We start from the raw sequence: 26,045 nt of genomic DNA, 5'->3' as shown, positions 1-26,045 counted from the left end.
GTAATACCTCATTTCATCTTTACAACCAACCTATCAGGTAGGTACTGTTAAAAGTCAGGTAGAAAACCCAGTCCCTTTCTAGAGCTCATTCTCTTAAACACTATATAAATTCTAGGGAAAACTTGTTCTTTTGTTTGTTTGCTTTTAAACCTAATAGCAATAATCACAACTATCACTGCAACTGTGATTTGCGCGGTGCTTGGCAGTTACATCCTCTATCTGCTAGGATATGTAACAATAGTTTTATGTGGACAGAAAAGGTCTAGTCAAACTTTGTAAGCTACAATGATCAGAATTCTAATGGTGAATAAGGAAATAGTTAAGGCATAGCAGAAACATGAATGGTACTGATGTTAATACTAAGTTATTTGGCAACTTTTAACAATGACCAAGGTTACAGTAAGCAAACAATAGAGTTTATGTAAGTAGTTCCATCAGGACAATTACTGGAATAAAAGTTAAGGAAGCCATTGTTTTAGAAAGGGTCGTTGAGAGTGAAGATCTTGAATATGAGTGGAGATAAAACAAAATTCAGTTCAAGGAATAAGGGATAAATATAAAACTTTTGTTAGGATGTTTCCTATCTACTCCAAGTCACTCCAGCACAGACAGACCTAACCCTTATATGGTTTGGCACTAATCCGAAGACAGAACCTGGAAAGTCCAGAAGCTAAAAAGATTTTCAAGAAGACAGTAAGTAAGCCAAGAAACATGTAAGATGTTTAGATTTTCTACAGTCTTGGAGGGGCTGAGGGTGTCATTCCCTTTTTGCTGGGCTATTTCACTCTTCCTTCTAGAGCTAGACAACTCTACAAGAACATTGGGTGAACAGAAAATATCTGTGCAGGAAAGAGAGAGAAGCAAAACTAGAAAATGTTGAGAAGTGAAACTTTGTATATTTCTTGAAAACAAGAATTCTATGTCTAATCACCCTCTTCATTTGGGCCTTATATTTCTAAAAGCATTTCTTGTATTTCACACTCTGCTGGTAGATTAAGAGACCCTCCACCCAGAGATTCCAATCTTATTTCCAAGGCACTTCTCTTAATAACCACAGAGTTTAGTCATAGTTCAAACACATCTTGCTGTGCCCTACACAGATTCTACAGTGGTCTTTGTGGCCATTTTCAGCTTTGTTGATTCTACCCCAAGGGCATAATCACCAGGAATACAGAGTGTTCACCAGACAACCTAGGGACATGGGGATCATAAAAGATCCCAGCAGGAAAAAAATTTTAGTTTATATGAAATAAAATACAAAGCTTAGAGGGTCATGATTTTCATTTAAAGAACAAAGATAGTAGAAGTAAAATGTTTTGTATTAACTTTATTCTAAATAAAAAATGCATTTTCTTTATAGTTCTTAACTTTTGTTAAAAAAAACAGCCTTGGCATGAAAATCATCATGCATAAATGAAAATACAATTTAATGAAATGTCATATTTTATAAATTTAAGTGATGCAAACATTTGACTTATCTGTTAAAATTAAGCTGCCAGGTTCTTTTTCACATGAAACAAGCTCTGTTTTATTTCATGTGTTACCAAACTGTGTAATTTTATTTTTCAAGAAACATGAGATGGAGAGATGAAGAAGGAGGGAGGGCCAAACTTCTTGAGTAATCCGACTAAAGTTGTCATGCACATGCTGTATCATTCATATTGTGATTGACATTTATTTGTAGTTTGTACTTTGTTTTATACATAGAGGAGTCATTGCTAGTGAATTTAAAAAAAAAAGTAAGATAACAATCTGCTACCTTTGCTGTCATCAACATCTCCAAATTATGGTCTAGGGCCAAAGTCTAAGTTTTGGCCTCCAGATGTTAATACTTAGGAATTTGGTGTCCAAATGGATGACTCCTGATAGGAAAATGTTTGGCAACAGATGATAGACCAGTGAAGCCTACAGTCTCTGAAATCAAACAACCTAGATTCAAATATCCAGGCTCTGTCCCTCCATAGCTCTTGACCCTGGTCAAGTTGCTTAGCCTTTTTAAGCTTCTGTTTCCTTACCTATATAACAGAGAAAATTATAGTATCTTCCTCTTAAGATTGTTATGAGGGTTTAATGATATAATGCATATACAAGTTCTTAGCACAGTGCATGGTAAATAGAAAAAAACTTGGTATATGCTAACTATCATTATTATATTAATAATCTGAAATGCTAACTCTAATTTCGCCATTCTGACAAATATTTCCACCAACTGCTTCAAAGTTATTAGTGTCAAAAAATACCAGGTCAATTTCAATACAAACTTGTCTATCAGAGACGGGATGCTTACAGCCAACATCCAGAGTTATCTTGCCAGTTGCTCTTCCGGCATCATTGAGAGCAACACACGTATAATCACCAGCATCCAGATCTTGAGTTTCTTGAATCTTCAAAAGTCCCAAGAGAGGGTCAATAATGAGAAATGGTGAGGGCCTCAGCTCAAGATCCCCTAAGTCAATACAAAGCGGAGAACGTTAAACAGTTAAATGTTTACATAGTTTGCTATTGATTTGATTGTAAAACTTCTGAAGAAAACGATTGTAAAGTTTTTAAATACAAGTGTCTTGCACAGTGCAGACACTTAAACAATGTTTATGCAATGAAAGAATGAAGTGTTTCTTGGTAATGAGCTGATTTATTAGTCTGTATAATTCCACAGGCTAATCTATAGTCAAAAATCAGGCCCTAAATGAATTATGTACAAATATTTCCTACCGTATATGTACCTAAATGAGAATAAACTCTTTGAAGCTACGTTGGGGGACTAGGAAAGAGTGGCAGCTGTCACCGTGGCTGTGTTAGGTAAGAAGGGAATGGGAAGATGAAGGTTGAAATGAGGTTTCTACCATCTTTGTGGCAGGATGAATTTCAATTACCCAGGAAATGCTTCAGAGACTATGGGTGTTCTTAGTTTTGCTAATGACAAGGTTTCTGGTTTGCTGAATGTTCTCAGTCAGATTTTGTCTTGTGAAAGGTATGAGCTGCCTGAGAGGATTCTAAGGATGGCTGGGGAAGTAGGAAACACAGCTGGCTAGAGAGGGTAGGGAAGAGCTTGCTGAGAGAAGAGAAAGAATGGATGAGGAACTCTTGACAATGGCCAGAGAGGAGTATTGTTATATAAATCTCCCAGGATATCTCTACTAAATCTGTATTAGGCATCAAAGTTCTTTAAGTTGGAGTTAGAGGTTTTTTTGGAAGAAGCAGGCAGGGGATAAATGAGTGGAGGATGGAACCAGATACTGAGTTTGACCCCGGTATGAGGGTAGAATGACCCAAGAAAGATGAGTTATTGCTGGGTTACCTGTCCCTGCCGTGCCTCAGATCCCCTGAGAACCATTTCTATTTGAAGGCAGGCAATGCCTCAACAAATCTCTAAGTTGGGTTAGCCTTTCCTTAGGCTTCCCTTCCTCCAAGGTTTCCCCTCATCGAAGAATGAATTTCACCAGGATGACAAATGTCATAAAAAATTACCTAGTACTGATGTTTAAGTGGCAGTTTAGTGTCCATATCTTTTTTGTTTGTTTTTGTAAAGGGTGATGTCAAACTCTTTGTGGGGATCCTAAAAAATTCCAGGAGGTTTAAGGGCCATTGCCTTAGGGTTTCACAGCATGCCCAGATGTCAAGTCTGAAGAGGTACTCTCCAAAATGCCATATACTAGCTTAGCCATGTGCCCTGGGACTAAGGACTGCGAAAGAAACTCCCTTAGTTTTTAACAGGCTAAAACACCAGAGCTAGTAATTCTCTAGGACACTACATAAAGCATCCACCAACAGACTCAGAGCAACAAACAATTCTCCTTTTGTTTTTATAATTTGGGGAGGAGAAGAGGTCAAAGGAGCCATAAATTTAAAAACAAAAAAATTACATTAGCAACTGTCAGTGCCAAAAATAAAGTATTTTTCAGCATTCCAACATTTAAAACCCCAATCATCCTTTTAAGCTTGCTACTGGATACCACGCGAGAATGAGAGAAGCAACTAAAGCCTTGTCTATGTGCCTCTGGGAAACTTTCATAAGTAAAAGCAGATGATGTTGACATAAACTTTCCTCCCTCTAGGGGAGGATGCAATGTGACCAAGCTGTTCATCAAGCATTAAAATGTTTGGACTAAAATGCATTTAGATTTTTGGATTTTACTTCTCCTTTATTTCTTCTGTATATGTCAGTGAACATAACAGGATGAAATAAATACTTTTTGCTAGTAGCTTTTTTTTTTAATAAGTGTTTAAGGAATAGCAGTAATGAAACAAAATATAAATTGGAAAACACTGGTTAATCAAGTTTGCATGTTGATCACATTTTGGTCATGTCTCTTGATTTCTACTGAACAGTTAGTAATCAAATTATTGAGACACCATAGAGAAATACAGAACTTTGAGATGAAAATGATTGAGGGAGTATATACTTTTAATGTTAGATGAGATTAGAAGAATGTTTACACACATAGTAAAATATATAAACTTTGCTGACAATCTATTCTAGGATTGAACAATCATTACCATTAAGGAGGATTCTTTCTGCTTTAGTTTAAATTCAATTCTGGCCTCTGTGGATACAAAGACTAACAGAGAGATCATTATCCCTGACATAATACCCTTTAAATTGTTGAAGGTTCTTTAGTGGTACTCAAAAATGTTTGTCTTTAATGAACTTTTGTTCATTAAACTTTAATGACTTTATGAATTTAATGACTTTTAAGAAGTCATTCTCTTCTTCATTTAATTTAATGACTTTAATGAATTTTTGTTTATGTGGATTATATTTATTTGTACTTCACATTTGAGAAAGGAAACTGAAAATTTTTAAAACATATGTATTTATTTTCTAATAACTCATGACATTTTAACATAAATGTATTTTATAAGAAAAAATTTCCCTGAACAAGAGAAACTTAGTGAGAAAAGTGGCATTGTTTCACATTTTTGCAAATCTCTAGAATGTCTAGCTTAATAGAAGAGAGCTGAGTGTTCATTTTTGCTTCTGCATTCACTTTACTGGATATCACATATCATGTAGCTGAGATGAGTGTGAAAAAGCCAAATAACATCTTAGTATCATCAGGAAAATAATTTTGATCTCATGGATTCCCTGAAAAGAATTGTGGGGAACCTACAGGGATTCCCAACTACACTTTAGCAACAACAGATCTAAAGAAACAAATTCAATTTTTTTACTATTTTACCAGAAATATTCTTTATACAACATTTTAATAGTGTCCCTGATTCTTCTTTGAACCCACTTTATGTTACTCATTTCTAAAATCTAAAATTTTGGGGAGCATTTGTATGTATGAAATTCCTTTTCTCAAATGGTCTGAATGAAATACAATTTATTAATGAACGATGGCTGCCAAGGGCTGCAGGGCAGGAGAAATGGGGAGCTGCTGTTCAACAGGCATAAAGTTTCAATCATACAAGATGAGTAAGTGCTAGAGATTTGCTGTACAACAGTGCCTATAGGTAACAATAGTGTACTGTATGCTTAAAAATTTGTTAAGAGGGTAGAGCTCATGTGTTCTTTCCATAAATAAAAAATAAACAAATGACCACCTACTTTATTCAATAAGAACTGCCTGAAAAAAAAAGCTATGAAGAAAAAGTTACTCTTATGGTTAGGGAAAGAACTATTCTTTCCCCTTGTGGTTTCCATAAGGTAGGATCTTCCTAACCTTGCTGCTGTCTCATCCCCACCAGAGGTGACAAAGAAAGGTCCAGCTGCCTCCTCGTCCCTTTCTTTTTGGAGCCAGTTTGCATGTAGAAGAGTTTGTCCCCTGGCTTTTCTCTTTATGATCCAGATTCTGTTTATGGAATAAATTGCCTGCCTGGGACTGGGAGAAGAAGTGATACTGGGGTTCAGGGCAGCTCTGCATATTGGTGATGAACATCAATCGAAGAAGGTCCTCCAACGTGATCTGTCAGTGCTTAATGCCCACATGCTAGCTCTGTTGGTGCATAACTCGAACAGAGAAATGGGATATGATTTACTAGGCGCACTGAACTCCAATGTCTCTGGTTGAGAAAAGAAACTACTAGGCAGTCAATTCTAGAATCTTCCATGTGGTGGCTGCATAGCTCCCTAACTCCTCATTCACCTCCCAAGCCATTTGTGGGACCAAAGCTGACATACAGACTATTCAGGAGAGTAGCACCTACTTGGGAGAATAAAAGACTTTCTCTCTGTGACTCAGCTGTTTACAGGCAGAGAAATCAGCAGGTTCCATTACTTTAAAGATTTTTTTATTATTAACATAAACTACTGATTGATATTTTTCTGGATTTATTTAATTAAGATGTGAGTTTGAAACTTTTATCTACTTCATTTGTAAGTTAAAGATTTAAGTTTTTCAAATAAGGAAAATTAGTTTTTGTTGACTGAAACCTAATTAAGAAGCAAATCAAGAAATGCTTTCTTTTCAGAGAAAACACGAAGACTAAATCACTTAACATGGAAAGCTATGAAAATGACATTATCTCCTAGTTTCCCTCCCTGTATTTGATTTGTATTATTGAAAAGTATTTGTTTTCTACATAAAGCCTTTCCTTTTCACCTCGTGTTCCCTAAGCGTTTGAACCCGAGGTGAATTCACAATTTTGTAATTATGACATCAACCTGTTGCTATGGGAATGTCTGTGATTTAACAAACAGAATCATAACAATAGTGCTTTGTACTATTTAGCATTTTTCATCTGAAGATTAAAGAGTATTTTGCAAACAGCATCTCAATAATCCTAGCAACCTCCCTCTTAGGGTGTTTGTGGGGGTTTTTCTTTCTCATAGATTGGAAAAACTGAGAGAAAAACAGAAGCAGGACATTTTATACAGATATCTACTGTCAGCATTTGAGCCTAGACCAGGACTCAAGGGCATTCTCACCAAGGACAAGCAGCACATTACTGTTATTTTATTACAGAATCACAGAGGTAGAATCTTTATATCACAAATAGAGGCAGATAAGTTCTATACTTGATATAAACAGCTACCATGCATGATGAAGCTGACCACAAAATACGTTTGTCTTTCAGTCAAATGTCATTCAACTGTAATTTTCGAGGTATGTCTTTATTTGAGCTCTTTATAGAAAGCATCCTGGAGAATCTAGAAAACTTCCTAATTGTGAGAGCCTAAGCAAAGTGAACTGAAATAAGCGAAGCTATTTTAAACATTAACTGAGTATTCTTGGAAAATTTTCTACAGGAAACAATCCTAAACTAATAAAGAGAACGTTCAGCTGGATTAGCACAGGCGAAGTTTTCCTGCTTGGGTTTTCACGGTCCTATAATCCACACCAGCTGTCAAATGCTGAAATTCAGAGTGCAGAATTTTGAACTATCGTCTCTAGTGAGACCATAAGCACATTTTATGGAGCTGCTAAGTCACACACCAAAACAAATTTTTAACAAATCATTTTTATCTAAAAGAGAAAACAATACTAAGTGAACCAGACATGAACATACTTAAGAAATGTACCTTTGAACCATTTAACCTGAGGCGGAGGAACACCAGACGTCTTACATTCCATAACCGTTGTATCCCCAAGGGCAACCAAGAGCTCACTCTGAATTACGATCAACTTCGGGGCTTCTGAAAACAACAAACATGCAAATAATTAACGTCTCGCACAATGCCACTTACACCTTGTTTATGTTTACTAAATGAACCAATAAAAAAAACTATTATTATTTACATGCTTGTGGCTATCTCAGTTTTTACAAACAGAAATAAACTCTTATGATGTATATACACACAGATGTCTGTGATGAAAAGATCATCTATAAGGCCAAAAGAATACTAGGAAAAAATAATTCTGATGAAACAGTGTCCAAAAATCTAGGAAATTAATTGATGCACATTTTCTAGGTGAAGCATATTTCAATTAATCGATGTACATTTTCTACGTGACTTTAAGGATATTCATGTCTATGTACAGAGAGACAGTTGTAGTCTAAGGCTAAAATTTGCATCTATAAAAAGTAGAGTCTCCCACCACTTTTAACTCTATTTTTCCCTTTGATGTTAAATACATTCTCTGTAAATGTGAGTTTACATAAGGAAATAAGGAAAATAAGGAAGTTTCTTTCCTTAGCTCTGTTTGATTCACCCCTTTGCCTAATGCTTTAGTTCATGCACATATTTTTCTCTTAACTGAACATTTTAGGACTTCCTAACTTCAACTGAGGTAGTTTTAAACAAAGCCAAGAGTTAATTTCACAAAGATCATGTTACTCCTTGGCTAGAAAACTTTGGTGATTGCATTTCATAATTCCCTAGTTTGGCTTTCAAAAATCATAAACTGGGGCATGGCTTTCTTTTGAACTTCATGCTCCATTACACTTCCTTACTTATCACAAGGTATGGAGCTACACTGGTCGTCCAAAACATGCCCTATTCCCTCCCATCTTCCTGCTTTTGCTAAAGGTTTTTCCTCTGCCTGAAATGCCCTTTGCCACAACTCTTCAAATCCCACTCATTCTTCCAGGCTGAGCTTAAATCCTATCTCCTTTAAGAAGTGTCTGCAAATTCCCCAGTCAGAATTAATCTTCCCCTCCACCAACCTTCCACTTTTGTACTTATTTGCCTGCCTTATTATATTTATTTACATATATCCACTCCCATTATTCACACTCTTGAAAAGTAAGGACCTCATGACATACATTTTTTATTTTACATTCCACAGTCTCTAGCACAGCATTTTACATACTTTGGGTGATTACTAAGTTAAATAAATGGGTGGAATATTTTGGTTTCTTTGTGAATGAACCAAAATTCATCTCTGCAATGCAGAATCTGTTTCAACCCCCCATTCCCAACTGTTTGTTCCCTCTCCACATGGCTGTTCTATGAACGTTTTTAATTGTCATCTCTAAATCTGAGCCCATCTTCCCTTCTAAACTTATTCACCATGTGCCTTCCTCATTTCTATAAATGAGACTTCTTCCCAGGCTTTTAGGTCCAGTATTTGTGACATTTTTGTTACCTCCTTCATCTATACACACCATCTACAATTCTCAATCTTGTTTTTTTTTTTAACATCTTTATTGGAGTACAATTGCTTTACAATGGTGTGTTAGTTTCTGCTTTATAACAAAGTGAATCAGTTATACATATACATATGTTCCCATATCTCTTCCCTCTTGCGTCAATTCTCAACCTTTATTGTGGCTCTTTTACACTCCTTCCTCTCCACTGCCAATTTTACTCCCTTACTATGAATGATGAAGAAAAATGAGAGAAAGGGTGGATTGCTAGTCATTAATTACTCACAGTTTACAAAATGACACTGAGCATATAATGCCCTTGTCCTTTATTTGTCTAAGAAAGACCAAAGTAAAAGAAATATTCTATTCTATATTACATATTATTAGAATATATGATTATGTATTATAATAGATTTGATTATATTATATATGTTAGAATGTATTATATTCTACTATATTATGGAATATTATATTATAGAATAGTTGTCATAAAGTATATCTTCAATAAATGTTTGAGTTTGGAGGGGAAAAACTGAAGATGAAACGCAAAAAGTAATATCTAGATAAGTGACAGAAATGTAAATATTTAATTATAACAGAAATATTATAACATTTCCTATGTATAAATATATTTATACATATATATAAATTCATATATATATGAACATAAGTGGAAAATGTAAAATGAAAGTTGAGGTAAACCAGGAAGGATACAGAATTTATTAATTTGTAAGTAAAATATTACAAAGAACAGATGAATCATGGAAGGATAGAACTCTGTGGACATTCTGGAACTCTTCCATCATCTGGAAGCTTCCTTGATTTCTGTTGATTACCGAAGCTATTCGCTCCCTGAACTTTTAACTTTAATTAGTTACAATATTTGCTCTAATCAATGTGTGAAACAAACAACAAATTATACAACTGGGTATAACTCATTCCTAACATTAATTTTCAAAAGAGTACTTTTACATTGCTTGATATGATATTCATACTATTTGTACTGCCTTTTAAACTGATTATACTTGCCAGTGTATCTGAGGGTAGAAGTCTGTTTATCCATCCCAGCTGAATTACTTGCCAGGCAACCATAGATCCCTGCATCTTTGGGAACTGCATTTTTGATAAATAAGGTACCTTCTGAGGTCATCCTATACCTACAGACAAAAAGAAAATAAAATTGAAAATACTCTAATAATAGTATCAAGGAACTATAGCACCTTCCTTTCAAATATTTTAGAGTTAAGTTTGTGGTGCTGATTGCAGAAATGATTAACATCATCATTTTATAAGAAGAAATGTTATAATGATAATAACAATAGGTCCCACATATCTAGTACTTGCCATGTATCAGGGCTGCTCTAGTACCTTTACATTTATCAACGTTTTAAATCTTCCTAACAACCCAATGAGTTAGATACTATTATCTCTGTTATACAGATGAGCAAAGAGGTTATACAAGTTGCCCAGAGTCAGGGTTAGTACAGGGAAGAAGTGGAATTTGCACCCAGGCAATCTTGCTCTGTGGGAACTTCTAAGTTCCTCAAAATGAAAACCTGAGAGATGCAATGTCTCACATCTCAAGTGAGTCTGTGAAGAGACCAGGAATAGAATCTGGCTCACACCTAAGCCCGACTCCTCCTGCCAAACCCAGAGTAATGGAAGCCCGATGGCTGGAAACTTCATTGCTTATGCCCCTCGTGTTCACTACTCTCTTTGAGCATGAAAGGATTCATTTTCTTTTAAAAGCATCCAGCAGAATAAAATACCTCTCAATGTACAATAGTATGGCAGCAGTGAGCAGGAGTTACGAAGAATGTCTGCATACACTTTAATTAGAGCTACTGTTCTGGCCTTTGTCTCTCCCTCTCTCTTCTGTTAAATCTCAGGACCAAACCTCTAGTAGACGGGTTAAAACTACATATTACTTTACCCACAGAAAGTTTATTATCCCCATTTCAAGTATTCAAGGTAAACCAACTGTTACAGTGTTATGTCTGCAAAGCAAAGTATTAGGAAGCACTTAGTCCCAGCTATTGAATTCAAGACTTAAGAACCTCAAACTCTATACATTCGTCATTTATTATTTTACTGACATTTCCTGGCCTATTGAGAAAATCTAAAGCTGTGGATTTGGGTCAAATCTCCCTTAACCTTAGGGATTTGGTCAGATTAGTATTGTCCAGAAATTTCACCAACTTCTCTCACTCAGTAAAAACAAAGAACATGATACAAACCCAGTACCTGTGTGAACCCACAATAAGCATATCATTCATGGTCCAGGTGATCTTTGGTTTGGGATAACCTGTTGCAGAACACATGATGGAGACCTCAGATCCACCTGTAAAAGACTGATTCTTGGGCATAACAGTGACTTTGGGCGGCTCTGCAGATAAAAGGAAACACACAGAGTGAAATGTCAATGACAGCAGATTTGCAGGCTTCTCACTGCCACACCTTTACTTTTTAAAATGTATTTATTTGTTTATTTATTTTGCACTTTCAAGAGTGTACAAAACTGGGGTCTGCTCCTTCCACTCCCCCAGAGATCCTCCTCTCCCTGAAAGACCCATGCAGGCTGTGGCTGGGCCCCCAAAGCCTGACTCTGCACCCCACAGGCCCAGCCAGGACCACAGAGGGTCTCATCTCTGGCCATTCATCCCAAGGCCTTGCAGCCCAGCCCAGCCCTGTCAGCCCATCTGGAGCCCCAGGCCTGCTCCTACTCCTGGATCTTGGAGGCATGACAGTGGGCAAGGCTTTGCCTTCAGAGCTTGGTGAGGGTCTGGCACACTCCGCTCTGAGGGGACATCAGGGGCCTGGGTCTGAGGCCAATGACAGAAAGAGGCTTCCACTTTATGGGGCCTGAAATGCAAGGGGGAGAGCAGCAGGGCTATGACATAGTATTATTCGGCAGCCAGGGCTGGGGTCCTTCTGTCCATTCTCTAGCCAGGTCCCCCCCTCAGCTCCTGACCCATCCATGGCCGTAGCTACTGGGCTGGCTGGGCACCAGGCCCTGCAGTGGCCCCATTTTTCTGGGGTATCTTGCACATGCGGGAGAAGGTGGTCCTCAAGGTGGTCCTTGGGCCTTGGATGTTCCCAAGCTCATGGCAGCTGGTGTCCAAGAGCTTGGGAACATCCAGCCACAGGGTGGCTGCTGGTGGGGATGGCATCCAGCAGCTTCATCTTGACCATTCCTGAGGTGAAGAGCTTCCTCTTGGGGTTGTAGAAGGAGAAGGTAGAGTATAACACAGAGGTGAAGGGCAACCAGACTTAGATCACCAGGTAGAAGGCTCCTCTCTTGAAAGGCAGCAGGTCCTATTGTCGTTCTGCATGCCCTCAGGGTAGAGTCACACCTCAAGGTTCTCTCTGACCATGCCCAAGCCCACGTGTGCCATCATGGTCCTGGTACTTTGTTAGTTGATGATAGAAGACATTTTCACAAATTAAGGTATGGGGAATTCATCCTAGTTTATACATGATTTGGCTTGAACTTTATGCTAATTAGAACAGCCTGTCTATGTACTGTCAAGCATGCACTGTACATGGGCTTTAACCATTAAAGAATGTATTTAAAAAATAAAAATGGAGTAACTGTGGTTCAAGCATTCAAAATGGAGCCAGGTGGCCATTGTGGGTGTGGTTTCAGACACGCTCCTGCATCATTGAGAACTTGAATTTTCTGAACTGTATGAAACTCAAGGACACCACCAACTATTCTCAAAACAACATCTGCTAGCAGTTGCCTGCTGCAACCTTATGGTCTCAAGGTCTCCCCTTGTAACTATGCAACCATTCAGTCCCCAAACAATCCTTGCTTAACAAGCACCCTTTCTTCTTGCCGGTCCTAACCCTAATTCATGACAAACAACTTATGCCGCTTTGTGGGTTTTGCCTATATCAGCCTCCCTCATTTTGTGGTCAGGCAGAACACAATTCAAGTGCTCGTTGAATCTGTGTCTCCAGGGCTACAGTCCTCAGTTTGGCTTGAATAAAACTCTTTTCTATTCCTATTACAGATTGTTTACTGATTATTTGCATTGGCCATGAAGATGCCCCAAGGTACACATGATCAGGCCCATGCATCCTATGAAGAACAGCTCCTGCTTGGCAATCTGCCTTCGGGAAGGGCCTCCATGAGACCACTATGCCCACAATGCTCTGGTGGTTAGAGATGATGACACTGGGGTGGTCCACCTCCAGCTCTGGCGGCCCTTAATCTCAAAGTGAATGCAGTATATGTACTTGAAGGACTGGGTGAGCCAACTGATGATGCTGCACATTCTCCACTATCTGGCCATGGTGACACAGCAGGCAGGTGACCATGGCCATGGTGACAACCATAAAGCAGAGCATGCAGTACAGGGCGAGCTTGGCTTAGAACCTGGCCACGCAGCTCAGCTGCATCAAGCAGCAACAGGAGCAGCAGCTGCAGCAGTGTGCAGTCAGCCACGGCCAGAGTTCCGTGGCCAAGGCCACGCTCAGATCATGCATGTATGGTGGCCCCCTTGGAGCCTCGAAGGCACTGGCCTCAGGCTCCCTCCTTGGGCTCTGGCTGGAGAGGAGCTCTTTGGATAACCCCTCTGGCTGGAGAGGAGCTCTTTGGATAACCCCTATCAGGGATCCAGTCCAATCAGTGCAAGAGAGAAACCAAAAGTAATGAAAGCACGGGAGGTAAATTGCTTTTGAGCGTAAAATGAATCTGATCCCAATGTTGGGTTTCTGCATCTCCACTGGTTACTATGGGGCCCCTTGCTACTTTGCTCCCACTAGCTGACTACTGGTTTCCATCTGCTCATCTGGAACTTCACTATAAATTTGTATTCAGGCAAAGTCTCTATACTGGGCCTTTTGCCTCATTCTATCTAGTGAACATAGGTTTGGAGCCAATCGTGTCCTGACTGCTGCCTGTTTTGTTTGAGTTGCTCTTTCCCTTTTTATTTGTTTGATTATAAGTTTGTTGAGGTCGAGACCATGTCTTTCTTAGTGTTCCATTTCCAATATATTCCACAGTACATAACATCTCTTTCATGTTATGCAGTGACTTGTAAATGAAAGACACTTAAAGCCATTGATGGAATACAGGCCATTCCTAAAATGTAACTTGGCTCTGAGAATTTTTATGCCTGCCGGCCTCTGGAGATCCTGCTATACTGATCATTTGCCTCATGCCCATGGATTCATAGGACCTCAACTTAGAAAATATCAAAGTGCCTATTGCATTCCACTTCTATGGCAGAAAAAAGACTTTTGAAAAGGAAATATTAAATCAGAAATTTATTGTCAAAAAGGATACAAGAATTCTCTGGGGTAGCTGGGATGTTGATATATCTGGTCTAATCAATTATATGTTTTACATCTATACTACTACAGAGTAAGAATTAATCATCAAAGAAGGTACCATCAAAGAAATAGTTAATCATTTTCTTTCTCTTTAAAGCCTGTTTATTTTTTTATTTTATTGAAGTATAATTTACTCATAATAGTATAATAACTTCAGGTGTATAACATAGTGATTAGTTATTTATATAGATTAGGCACCATACAAAATTATTATAATATTGACTATATTCCCTGTGCCGTACATTATATACCCGTGACTTATTTATTTTATAACTGGTAGTTTAAATAATTTACTTAGTGTAAATATCCCCCACTCAATCAGCTAGAAATAAATTCATTTCCACAATTTTTGAAATAGATGTCATGAGTATTAACAAAAATAAATTAATTCAATAATGTGCTTTTTGCACAATTATTATGTTCCAGGCTCTGTGCTAACTTACAGGGATACACTGATGAGCCAAACAGACATGGTGTCAGCTTTCCATTCAGTTGGGTTTTTACCATAAATGAAATTGAGAATTCAGTTAGTCAGTGAGATCTGGATATATTTATGATGTACCTTTATTATAAGTTAGTCTGCAAACTGTGGTTTGGTTTCACTAAGAGGAATCCCCAACATTTGAAAGAGATACAAATGGTGCTGCTGAACTGGGCAGCTGAAGAAGGGAACAAACCTAATTAGTGCCTAATTGCTAGCAGCTTATAATCGCCCTTCTTTTTTCTCCTGTTTACGTTGTGTTTTTCAAATAATGTTTGCCTTTGAAGTTAATGTTTAAAGGGTTTTTCCAGCCAGTGGACTTGGTTGATAGCCTCATTATTTCATGGTTTCTTCTTGGTGAACATAGGGCTAGAGAAACATGTGAGGTCAAGGGCAGACTGGCCATGGCCAGTAAGTTCAAACTGTGATTGCATCTGGAGTCCATCAATTCTGAAATGCTGGAGTACTACACATGATGTGGGGTACTGCAGACAATCTTCAGGGGAAGAGGTGGAAAAAAATGAACAGTTGTTTCTCTTTGGAATTTTTTGAATACCCACATTTATTCCACCTTCCTAAAATAAAAGGTTTTTCATGTCTACCTCATTTTGACATAGGATTGCTGCAAAGACTCGGCAGCTCTTGGGATTTCTGTCTAAACATGATGCCTTCCAATGGCGTCTGCCAGAATTGGTTTGGCATATCTCCCAGCGAGAATCCACTCTCTGTAGTTCTGTAGTTCACATATTAAAGTGAAAATAAATGTCAGTCACCCAAGCCAGGATGTAGAGAGCTAGGAGGTCATTTCTCAATAATGCCTGGGTATAGGGTGCTACTCAGGGTCATGAAATAAGTCTGTGTGCAACATACAGACAGGATGACTGTCAACATACAACAGGATGACATCATCCCACAGAAGGTGAGAAATTTACCACTGCTCTGGAAAGAATATTTCTCCTGATGATAAGAAAATTAGAAAGGACATGAACAAACACAGGGAAGCATAATGGGATTTCAACCAAATAACAGTTGGATAAAGATAATCAGAAAGATTCAGGCTTTACTTGATTAGGTTAAATAAGGATATAATAGACCTCACTATAATTATTTCAACTGTTAGATTTCTTTTAATCCCTAGAAAAAAGCTCAACTTGTTTTTTAAAAGTAGTTGTAATGGAGCAAGGACAAGGTATTGAAGAACCATAGTCCAACTCCATCAAAGTCCAGAGTCCAATTTTAGGCTTTAAGGAGAAGTAATCCATTCTCAGTTGGTTTTCAGTCTCATTTCAGCATCACAATCATCGCCATTATCATCACCACCACCAGCACTAACCATCTGCACCACCATCGTAAATAACAACTTGCTGTTCATTAGCCAAGGCAATGGGAACATGGCACTCTATTAGGTATTAAGGCATTAATTCATTCTTTATATCTGAACCATAATGAAAGAAAAATATGTGAGTTTTTATAATTCGTCAGAAATGATTTTAAAATGTTAAACGTAAATTAGGATACTAAGAATAAAAAATACTACTTTTAGACTTAGGTGTCACTCCATAGCATTAATGCTAAGGTTGCAAAATGCATTATAAGAGAGCATGAAAACAGCCATTGCTCTGACTACAAAGACCAAGGAGGATAAAAGAGAAATGCAAATCAAAACTACAATGAGATATCATCTCACACCAGTCAGAATGGCCATCATCAAAAAATCTAGAAACAATAAATGCTGGAGAGGGTGTGGAGAAAAGGGAACACTCTTGCACTGTTGGTGGGAATGTAAATTGATACAGCCACTATGGAGAATATTTACAGTAGCCAGGACATGGAAGCAACCTAGGTGTCCATCAACAGATGAATGGATAAAGAAGATGTGGCACATATATACAATGGAATATTACTCAGCCATAAAAAGAAACGAAATTGAGTTATTTGTAGTGAGGTGGATGGACCTGGAGTCTGTCATACAGAGTGAAGTAAGTCAGAAGGAGAAAAACAAATACCGTATGCTAACACATATATATGGAATCTAAGAAAAAAAAATGTCATGAAGAGACTAGGGGTAGGACGGGAATAAAACACAGACCTACTAGAGCATGGACTTGAGGATATGGGGAGGGGGAAGGGTAAGCTGTGACAAAGTGAGAGAGTGGCATGGACATATATACACTACCAAATGTAAAATAGATAGCTAGTGGGAAGCAGCCGCATAGCACAGGGAGATCAGCTCGGTGGTTTGTGATCACCTAGAGGGGTGGGATAGGGAAGGTGGGAGGGAGGGAGACGCAAGAGGGAAGAGATATGGGAACATACGTATATGTATAACTGATTCACTTTGTTATAAAGCAGAAACTAACACACCATTGTAAAGCAATTATATTCCAATAAAGATGTTAAAAAAAAAAAAATCTCACCTAACTCTTGAAAATCTTCAACATCACCTTCATATACAAGAGGCATATTTCCTGTTAGTCAGGTCAATTGGGTCTGATTTGTTGCTGCTATGCCTCTGGTAGGAAACTCTCAAAGACAAGACCTAAGGCCTTTTTCTTCAAGGTGATTTAATTACCATCAACAAATTAATCAGACAATGGTAATGATTTGAATTACTTAAGCAATAATTTAAAATATTTTTCAACACTGGTATATTTACAGTACTTGGGCAAACTTGTTTGGGCTTTCATTCTTTCACAAAACAAACATTCATTGAGTACCTACTGTATTTCTGACACTTTATGACCTCAAAGATCTCACAGAATATTGTATACAAAGGCATATTATGTACAATTAGGAACTAAATCTCTTTCTAGTAGTCAGTTCATTGAAATAGAAAGGTGGGCAGAAGTTACTATCTATGTGCCAAGAATCTAACTCTAGACCCATCATTTATTTTTCTCAATAACCCTATGAAGTATTACTGCCATTTTACAGATAAAAAAACTAAGGCTCAAAATGGTTAAATAATCCATGGTATCTGGTTTATACTTCAATGGAGATAATAATGGTATCTATACACTAATATGTATAAAATAGATAACTATTAAGAACCTGCTGTATAAAAAAAATAAAATAAAATTCAAAAAAAAATCAAGATGAGTGTTTTTACCTTTGTGTAAAAAAAAATAATAATGGTATCTAACTCATAGGGTCATTGTGGATTAGCTAAACTCATATACATAAAACACTTAAAAAATTCCTGGCACATAGTAGGCACTATGTAATTTTTGCTATTATATTCCATTATATGGTAAAGTATGACAAAGAATGATAAAATAAGTATACAGTATTTACAATATATGTGTACAAATGTATTATCTAGACATTTACACATGAAACTTGATCACAATTCTCACACTTGCATATAGTATTTAGGTTACACATCCTAGTAATATATAATACTTATTATATATTATTCGATTCTTCTGAAATTTGAGATGTTTCTAGACAGTCAAAATGTATTAGAAATTTCAATAAAAATAGATAAATTTAGTTTTACTGATGGAAAAAAAACACACCAATACCTATGTCACCTGGCACATGTTAAAAAAGAGTTATGATGATGTAATGAACATATGGTTATGATAATATCAATTTCATTCCTAGTGAAGTAATTCTGGTCATTAGGGACTTACTTCATCAATCAGTTTGAAAACTATTTCCTTTTTTGTTGCAAAATTCTCTCTAGTGACCTAGACTAATTAGTGACAGACATCTACCCTTTCCTGACACCACAGAAGACAAATTAATACTTCTCATGTTCATACAGACACAGAAGGAGGAAAGGAGGCTTTGGCCCCTTGTGTTCCATGTGGCAGCATGTGATTATGGAAAAAATGTCAGCACTACACTGAATATGCTCAAATTTAACCAGGACACCTGTGTTCATCTTCAGCTTCAAAAATCATCCTCATAAAGAAGCAGTCAATGGAATCAACGGAAGATAGTCTGTTTTAAACAAAAGTTTAAGGTCACATCATAAAGATAAATACCACTACACTTATTCTGATTTTTATTCCTAAGCCTGACCAATACAAGCATTTGGAAATTTAGCGGCCACTGTGCCACCTTAAAAGTGATAAATTGTTTTAGCCGATTTCACAATATTTTGCAAAACTCACCTGACAGAATTCTTAAATTATGGTGAACTAGTTTAAACACTACTTCAAAAATAATATCTGTATAAATTTTTTCACCAGGTAATTATCAGATTTTGTTGTAAAATATGGTTTTAAATGTAAGCAGTCATATGCTGGCCTGTGCTATAACAGGAAAAGAAAGTACTTATATAATGAAATCTAAAATTGTTGATGTGATTCAAATAAGCCATTGAAGTTAACATGGAAACATGAAAGATAAGGTCGGTGACCCCAATTTTCCTTATAGTCTGCTATTGTTACTTTGAGGTCCATTCAGCAAGTAAGGAGCACACATCCTTTGGGTACACTGTGTTTTTCTCTCTGTGCAAGGCATTATGATTTTTTTTAAAAAAAAGGGCAATAAGTGTCACATAGTGCGTATAACATGATTGAGGAAAAACAACTAGACACATGAAATTGATCATGACTAAGTGCAGACTTGTGTGGCAAAAAAATAAATAAATACCAGAAAAAAGAAGCCAACAATTTTCAGAAAGGAGGTGTTTTATGAGAGGGGCTTAGCATTATAGGGAGGATATAGGTAGGGAACATTAAAGTCAAACAACTCTATGAGCTAAGTCACAGAACTAGAATGAGAATGAAGTAGCTTGGAGGCAGTCAGAACGCCCCTGTGACTCAAGGATGAGAAGTGGAGTTGGGGTAAATTATCGAGGGATGGAAAATAACAGGGCAGGGGCTAGAGTTGAAGCACTAGGAAACAGAAATTCACTGAAGGTACAATGAACATGGAGCTTGACAGAAAACATTCAGTGGCCATCAAAAACTCAATTCTGGAGACTGAAGACAGGATAAGTGTAGTACCTATCCATCTTTTTGAGAAATTTAATACAAAGAAAATGCAAACCTCATATACGGACACCAAAAATTATTTGCCTGATACTACTCTGACGTATGAAATGGAGAAGCATCAGTAATATTTTATGGACAAAAGAATTATCTACCAGTTTCTCTATTTTTAATCAATAATTAGAGGTGAAGTCTTAACAGCAAGTTCAAGTATTCAGTAATCCATATTAAGGAAACATGAATGATGGAAAAATATATGAATATCTAATTATTTTAAGATAAACAGTTTTCGTGTATTGAAAGGAAACATTTTTATTCCTTTTTGCTTATCCATACATGGTTTTATGTGGATAAAGGGTGAAGATCAAATGTTGAAAGTATTATGAAAAAGTCAGCTTGTGGAGGACTGAGGGATGTAAATTTTATTCTGGGGTAATTAGGAAACCACATAAAGGGTTTGACTAGATGGATACAAAGCAATATTTAGGGAAATTTCACCTGATGGTACTATGGAATACAGTGGGGCAACGAAATCAGAAGAAAGGAAGTCCCTAAAAAGAGGATTTTTATGGATTTAGTTTAGGCATGTGAATCACGAGGGGGATGAGGGTGGTGCCAATGGAGATAACAAGAAAGGGAGTGATGTGAGAGGCAGTGAAGAACTGAACTAACCCATGCATAGGGAAAGTGAGAGGCACCTCAACCGAAAAATATCATTACAACTGGGATAATTCCATTTGAACTCTAAATTTCCCATTAGATCATTCACTCTGATCCCTATCAGCATAACCAATCATCCGCTGATTCCAGCATCAGTGTCACATAGAAAATGTGTCCCGTATAGGTGTCCATAAATAAAAAGGATGTGGGAAATTCAATTTTAAAAACTGATAAACTGTGTTTGTGTGGCCTGGGGAAAAGAACAGAGAGAGAGAGACAGAGAGAGAAAGAGAGAGAAATAAGGCATGATTCCTGAAAATAGATCTCAAGTACCCTACTTCCTGGTCTAGAGCTTTTGTTACCCCAAAAAGCAAATTAGATTAACAGAATCAACCATGAAAGGATTTTTATCTCAAAAACATTTTGTGTTCAAAAGAAATAGGGTTACGAAGTTTTAGAACCTTTTATTTCCCAACTCCAAAAGGATTTGCACCCAAAAGGAACCTAGTGGAACAACTGATTATCAATTGCTGTTGTTTAAATAGGCATTAAATTACATTCTGGAAAAAAGGTATTTCAAGGCTATCAATTGATCTCTGTGATGTAAGATTCCCAGGCTTCTAAATGTTCCGAATGATAAACTTTATGTCATGAGGAATTAAGACTCTGATGAGAAGAAAGATACTCCATTAGCTAGTTTTTAGTATTAAGTTTCTTTTCTTACTTGAGTTCTCTGCATAAAAGCTAAGTAAAGATCCTCATTTTGGAGACTGTTTAAACCTACATTCAGCCCAACCACCTAATTGACTTATATTTCTGAAAACATATTAGAACTGTTTTACAACTGTTCCCCAAAATATTTTTCATTGTGGATAATATATTCCCTTAAAATGTTACATGGCCTAACATCAAGCCATGCTACATGAGAAATTGGAAAATAATTAGTATTTAATTACTGAACCTAGGTTCCATTGAATCCTACAGCCTGAAAATGTATTTTACAGAATCTCTGACCCTTCTAAATATCTGTATTTACTATAGAAAAAGCTAACTTCAAAAGGTTACATAATGACTATTACTGAACCTGCTGAGAATTGTAATTAGTAGTTGCTGTGTCCTGTTTTAACAGATGTGTACATACTGATTTACCTCAATCAGCTTATTTAAAACGTACTGACATTGTTCTAAAATGCATTACTTCAGTTTCTGATTAGGAAGGTAACTCTAGCTAGTTCTGATGGTAACTAACTTTTAAGTGTGAAGCTTGCATAATGAGAGTAACAAAATTTCACTAAGAATGATTTACAATGGATAGATGTGCTTGCTCACTTAATTTTTCCTGAATCTTCAATCAGTAGAAATGGCAATGGAATATATTTTAATATTTTAAAGTTTTTCCAGGACTACTAGACAGTTTGCATAAGTGGCCAGGGAGTCCTTCCAAACAGCAAAGGAGGAAAACTTAAAACTAACCAATCAGCCAAATGATCAAAACCAATGAAAACAGGTATCAATGGCCTGGGAAAAGAGTCAAGGGCCACTGAAATTCTGAAGATATGGAATCAAATGCAACATTTCCAAATGAAATCTCATCAATGGAAATATGAAGTCCTGGCTACAACTTTCCTAAAACAGTAGAATTATTCCTGAATGGCAATAATTCAAATGAATTACGATAATGGTTAGTCTACAGGGCAGTAGAAATAAGTTTCCTAAGACTTCGGTTCTTGCTATTTCTGCCTTTCTTTTTTCTCCAGAAAAGTGGAGCTGTCTCCACTAGCTACATGCCTATTTAAGTTCAAATTTAAAATTTCCAAAACTAAGTCAACTTTCAAAACAAGCTCATTAGGCGCATTAGCCATATTTCAAGTGCTAAGTTGCCACATACAGCTAGTAGTTATTATGTGGGACAGCACAGATACACAACATTTCCATCATTATATAAAGTTTAACTGGACAGTGCTGGACTAGAGAGCAAGTCTATTAAATCTCAGAGAGAAGGTCGCTAATTCTTTGACTTACCAGTAAGTGGGTACAGTGGCAATAAAACACAGAGGCAAAGACTAAATACTGACAGTTACGTGCTAGATTCGCAAAAACATTCCACACCCCAATTCCAGTGTGGTTATGAAATTCAGTTAATAAGAGAAAGGCAATAATTTCAGAGACAAACAATGATATATTTAGGCTACATTCTATTTTAATGACAAAATCTTAATGGCAAATATGCATTAAGATTTCTTTTCTTCAAAATTTACAACTTTTATTTTCCCAATATAAGATATAAGAATATGTAAATGTATCAAATGTTTGCTGCCTTTATACCCATTTAAAGTAATTCCTAATGTAAAATTATTTATACATTAACATTGTTTCTATTTAATTCTATATGTTTTCTTTCCTTAACAACAAGAAGTCATGAATTCAGGAGCTTCTTTGTCTGATTAGCTAAAACAGATTAAGACAATAAATATGGTTGATCAGAGGAAAGAATTTTTAAAGTTTAGTTTTTTCTTACTTAGAAAATCTTGTAAATCAACTAACTCCAATAAAAATTTTTTAAAAAGAAAATCTTCAATTAAATGACTAACATTGCCTATTACATTGCCTTTTTTTTAGTGGGTTCTCTTTATAACAATTTTCCAAAATCAGAGAATCTCCAAACTAAAGAGGAAGGCCAAAGCTTAGACTTAAATTCTCATTTGACTTGGAGAAAAGTGGCAAATTAGCATTATTACTTCTTGGCATATTAGCAGGATACTATTAAAGCTTTACATATATCTACTTGCATCTCCTGATTCAGAATCAACTATAGCAAGAATATCTTTTGACTATAAAAAGCTGATTATGTTAATTCAGACAACAGAATATTATTCAGTGCTAAAAAGAAATGAGCTATTAAGCCATGAAAAGACATGGAGGAATTTTAGTGAAAGGAGCCAATCTGAAATGGCTAGTTACTGAATGATTCCAAGGATATGACATTTGGGAAAGGCAAAACTATGGAGATAGTAATAAGATAAGTGGGTTCCAGCGGTTGGGAAGGTGGGAAAAACAGATGAACAGGCAGAGAAGAGAGGATTTTTAAGACAGTGAAAATACTCTGTATGGTTACTATGATGAGAGATACACGTTATTATACACTTGTCCAAACCCATAGACTGTACAACACCAAAAATGAATTCTAATGTAAACTATGGACTTTGGGTGATTATGATGTGTCAATGCAGGTTCATCACTTGTAACAAATGTACCACTCTGGTGGGAGATGTTGATAATGGGAGAGATTATGCATGTGTTGGGGCGGGGGCATATGGGAAATCTCTGTACCTTTGTTTTAATTTTGCTGTGAATCTAAAACTGCTCTGAAAAAAAAAGTCTTAAAAAATGTGGCCACACATTTTACAAAAAGGGGTTATTTTTACAAATTATCATGCAACAGTCATCGAATCAAAAGCATATGAAAGTGGATCTACCTAGCACTTCTTGAAGGAAAGATTTTAAAATCTGGTAATTAATTTATCTTGCTAGACAAATTCATCTGCTACCTTAGTTATCTTATCAGGGAAGCAACCCACAATGGGATTGGAAGAATACTTAGCCTTGGGAGTCCAGTTTGAGTCACAACCTCCCATCCTTCCAGCTGTCACTTCCTGACTCCCATACTTCCCTTCTCCAAGTTCATCATGCCCTCAACTCCTTTGAACCTTCTTTTTTATTCCAATCTATCAGACCATGCCTTTAACCCTCTCTTCTTTCTTTATGCAGCCTAAACTCCACGGAGCGTCACTACAAACACTTTCTTTCCCCCAATTACCTTGTCTTTTGCTGAACAAACATCACAAAACCACAAACCTATATGATCCTTCTATGTGTATTTTGAAAAGATTACTGAAGACAGCACAGGACAAAGAAAATCACACCTTTGTGAGGACAGAGCTCCCAATTCAGTCAGACCCTCTACTCTCAGCAAGCTCACATTTCTGTGCCCTCATTTTTCCATGGCTTTGCACGTGTAGGGTTCTCCATCTAGAAGGACTTTCCTGACTTCTATCTGGCAAATGCTGACTCATATTCCAGTGGATACCTCAGACACCATCTCCTGTGTGAAGTCCTTCTCAATCTCCACTCATTACTGAGACAGTATTCAAGGCTCCTATAGTACCTTGGTGAAGTTCCTATCCCATTGGGTAATAGATATTTATTTTTTAAATTTAGTTATGTTCTTTTATTTATTTTTTTACTATGGACTTACTGAGGGAAAGGATGTTGTTTTCTTCTCATTTATATCCTCAGCAAAGAGCAGAATGCCTGACATTTAAATTTTTGGTGAATACATGAGTGAACGAATAAATGTATAAACAAATGGACAAACAAGATACCACCTCTGACCTTTTGTAAAAATGTGTTTTAAGTCAAGGCACTTCATACATTTCAGTATTGGTTTCATTATTATGGAAAAAAAATATACCTGACATAGTATGATTTAGATACTGCTGTGGGAAATAGCATAAATGAGGATCTCATCAATATAACAGCTATCTATCAGCTTTGCAGTCTCAATAACCAAATGTTCCTAACATATCCTACCCTTCTGCAGATACAGCAGTAAGTACTCCTATTTTGGGTATTAGCTCTAATTCAATTTTTATTCATAATAGTCAAATATCAAAGCTCCTTCCTCATGTATAAAAATAGTAAGTCATTATGTTTTTCCTATATTACAAATATCTGATCTTTAGAAACAGAATTTGCTTTTTAGCTGGGTCATTAATTTGTAAAACAGTAACTCAAAGAAACATTAATTAACGTTTCAAGGGAATCTGAATCAAGTCAATTTTTAGTACATGCTCTGACATAGGATTTTTCAGACTTGGCAATAGTTCCTTTGCCTAGCTAAGCACTCTGCTTTTCATTCAGTCTTCCCACAGACATGCATGCACACAAAACTAAGTGCTAAATATTATGTCAGGCACTAAAGACCCCAAACTGAGGAAAACTGGGTCCTGCCCTAATGTAGCTTACAGTCTAGTCATCTTACATGGTCTCTGTGTGCATATCCCAGTTCTCTCTTTCCTCTAGGCTGTTCCTTACCAGCTGCTCTATCAGAACTTAGGTCAAAGGATTCACCAAACTTTTCTTAAGTTGATTTAGATTTAGATTTCCAGCTATTCTTCACCCATGTGACAGGAACTTGCAGACACTTTGTATCTTTTCTATTAAAAAAAAATTATTTTAGTATTCTCACTTTCCTATTCATACTCAAGGACCCTTTATTTATTTTCTCTTTTTATACTTTCTTCTATCCACCTGTACCTTAGACCTGCTAATAGCATGCGTAGGCATTTCTGTACACTACGCAGAATGATGGAAAGACATAGTTCAGATCTGGGCTTTGCCACTTACTGGCTTTGTAACCTAGGGCAAGCCACTAACCCCGCAGATACAAATACACACAATTTGTGAGGGTTAGATGTCATAATGTATGTCACGAATTCTCAAAAGTTTTTAAATGGATAACAGTGGATTAAAGTGCTTCATTTGGATAACTTTGTGGATTGAAGTGCTTCATTTGGATAACTTTGTGGCTTGAAGTGCTTCATTTGGATAACTTAGTGGATTGAAGTGCTTCATTTGGATAACTT

At 36.7% G+C, this 26,045-nt stretch overlaps 1 protein-coding gene across 1 annotated transcript in view; it reads right to left on the bottom strand.

Moving 5' to 3' along the window:
• The window catches only part of HMCN1 (hemicentin 1), a 554,195-nt gene that overhangs the window by 282,561 nt on the left and 245,589 nt on the right, over window positions 1–26,045 (bottom strand). Inside the window, exons 12-15 of the mRNA XM_024133815.3 lie at window positions 11,218–11,359; window positions 10,003–10,130; window positions 7,466–7,579; window positions 2,288–2,446 (exon numbers count right to left, since the gene is read on the bottom strand). Of these exons, the coding sequence (XP_023989583.1) occupies window positions 2,288–2,446; window positions 7,466–7,579; window positions 10,003–10,130; window positions 11,218–11,359 (543 nt within the window). The remainder of the gene's footprint in view (window positions 1–2,287; window positions 2,447–7,465; window positions 7,580–10,002; window positions 10,131–11,217; window positions 11,360–26,045) is intronic.

Source organism: Physeter macrocephalus, chromosome 4 (genome assembly GCF_002837175.3).
Source record: "Physeter macrocephalus isolate SW-GA chromosome 4, ASM283717v5, whole genome shotgun sequence".
Classification (NCBI taxonomy): Eukaryota; Metazoa; Chordata; class Mammalia; order Artiodactyla; family Physeteridae; genus Physeter; species Physeter macrocephalus.
The sequence above is the reverse complement of the archived record's forward strand: the minus strand, read 5'-3'. Positions and strand labels throughout refer to the sequence as shown.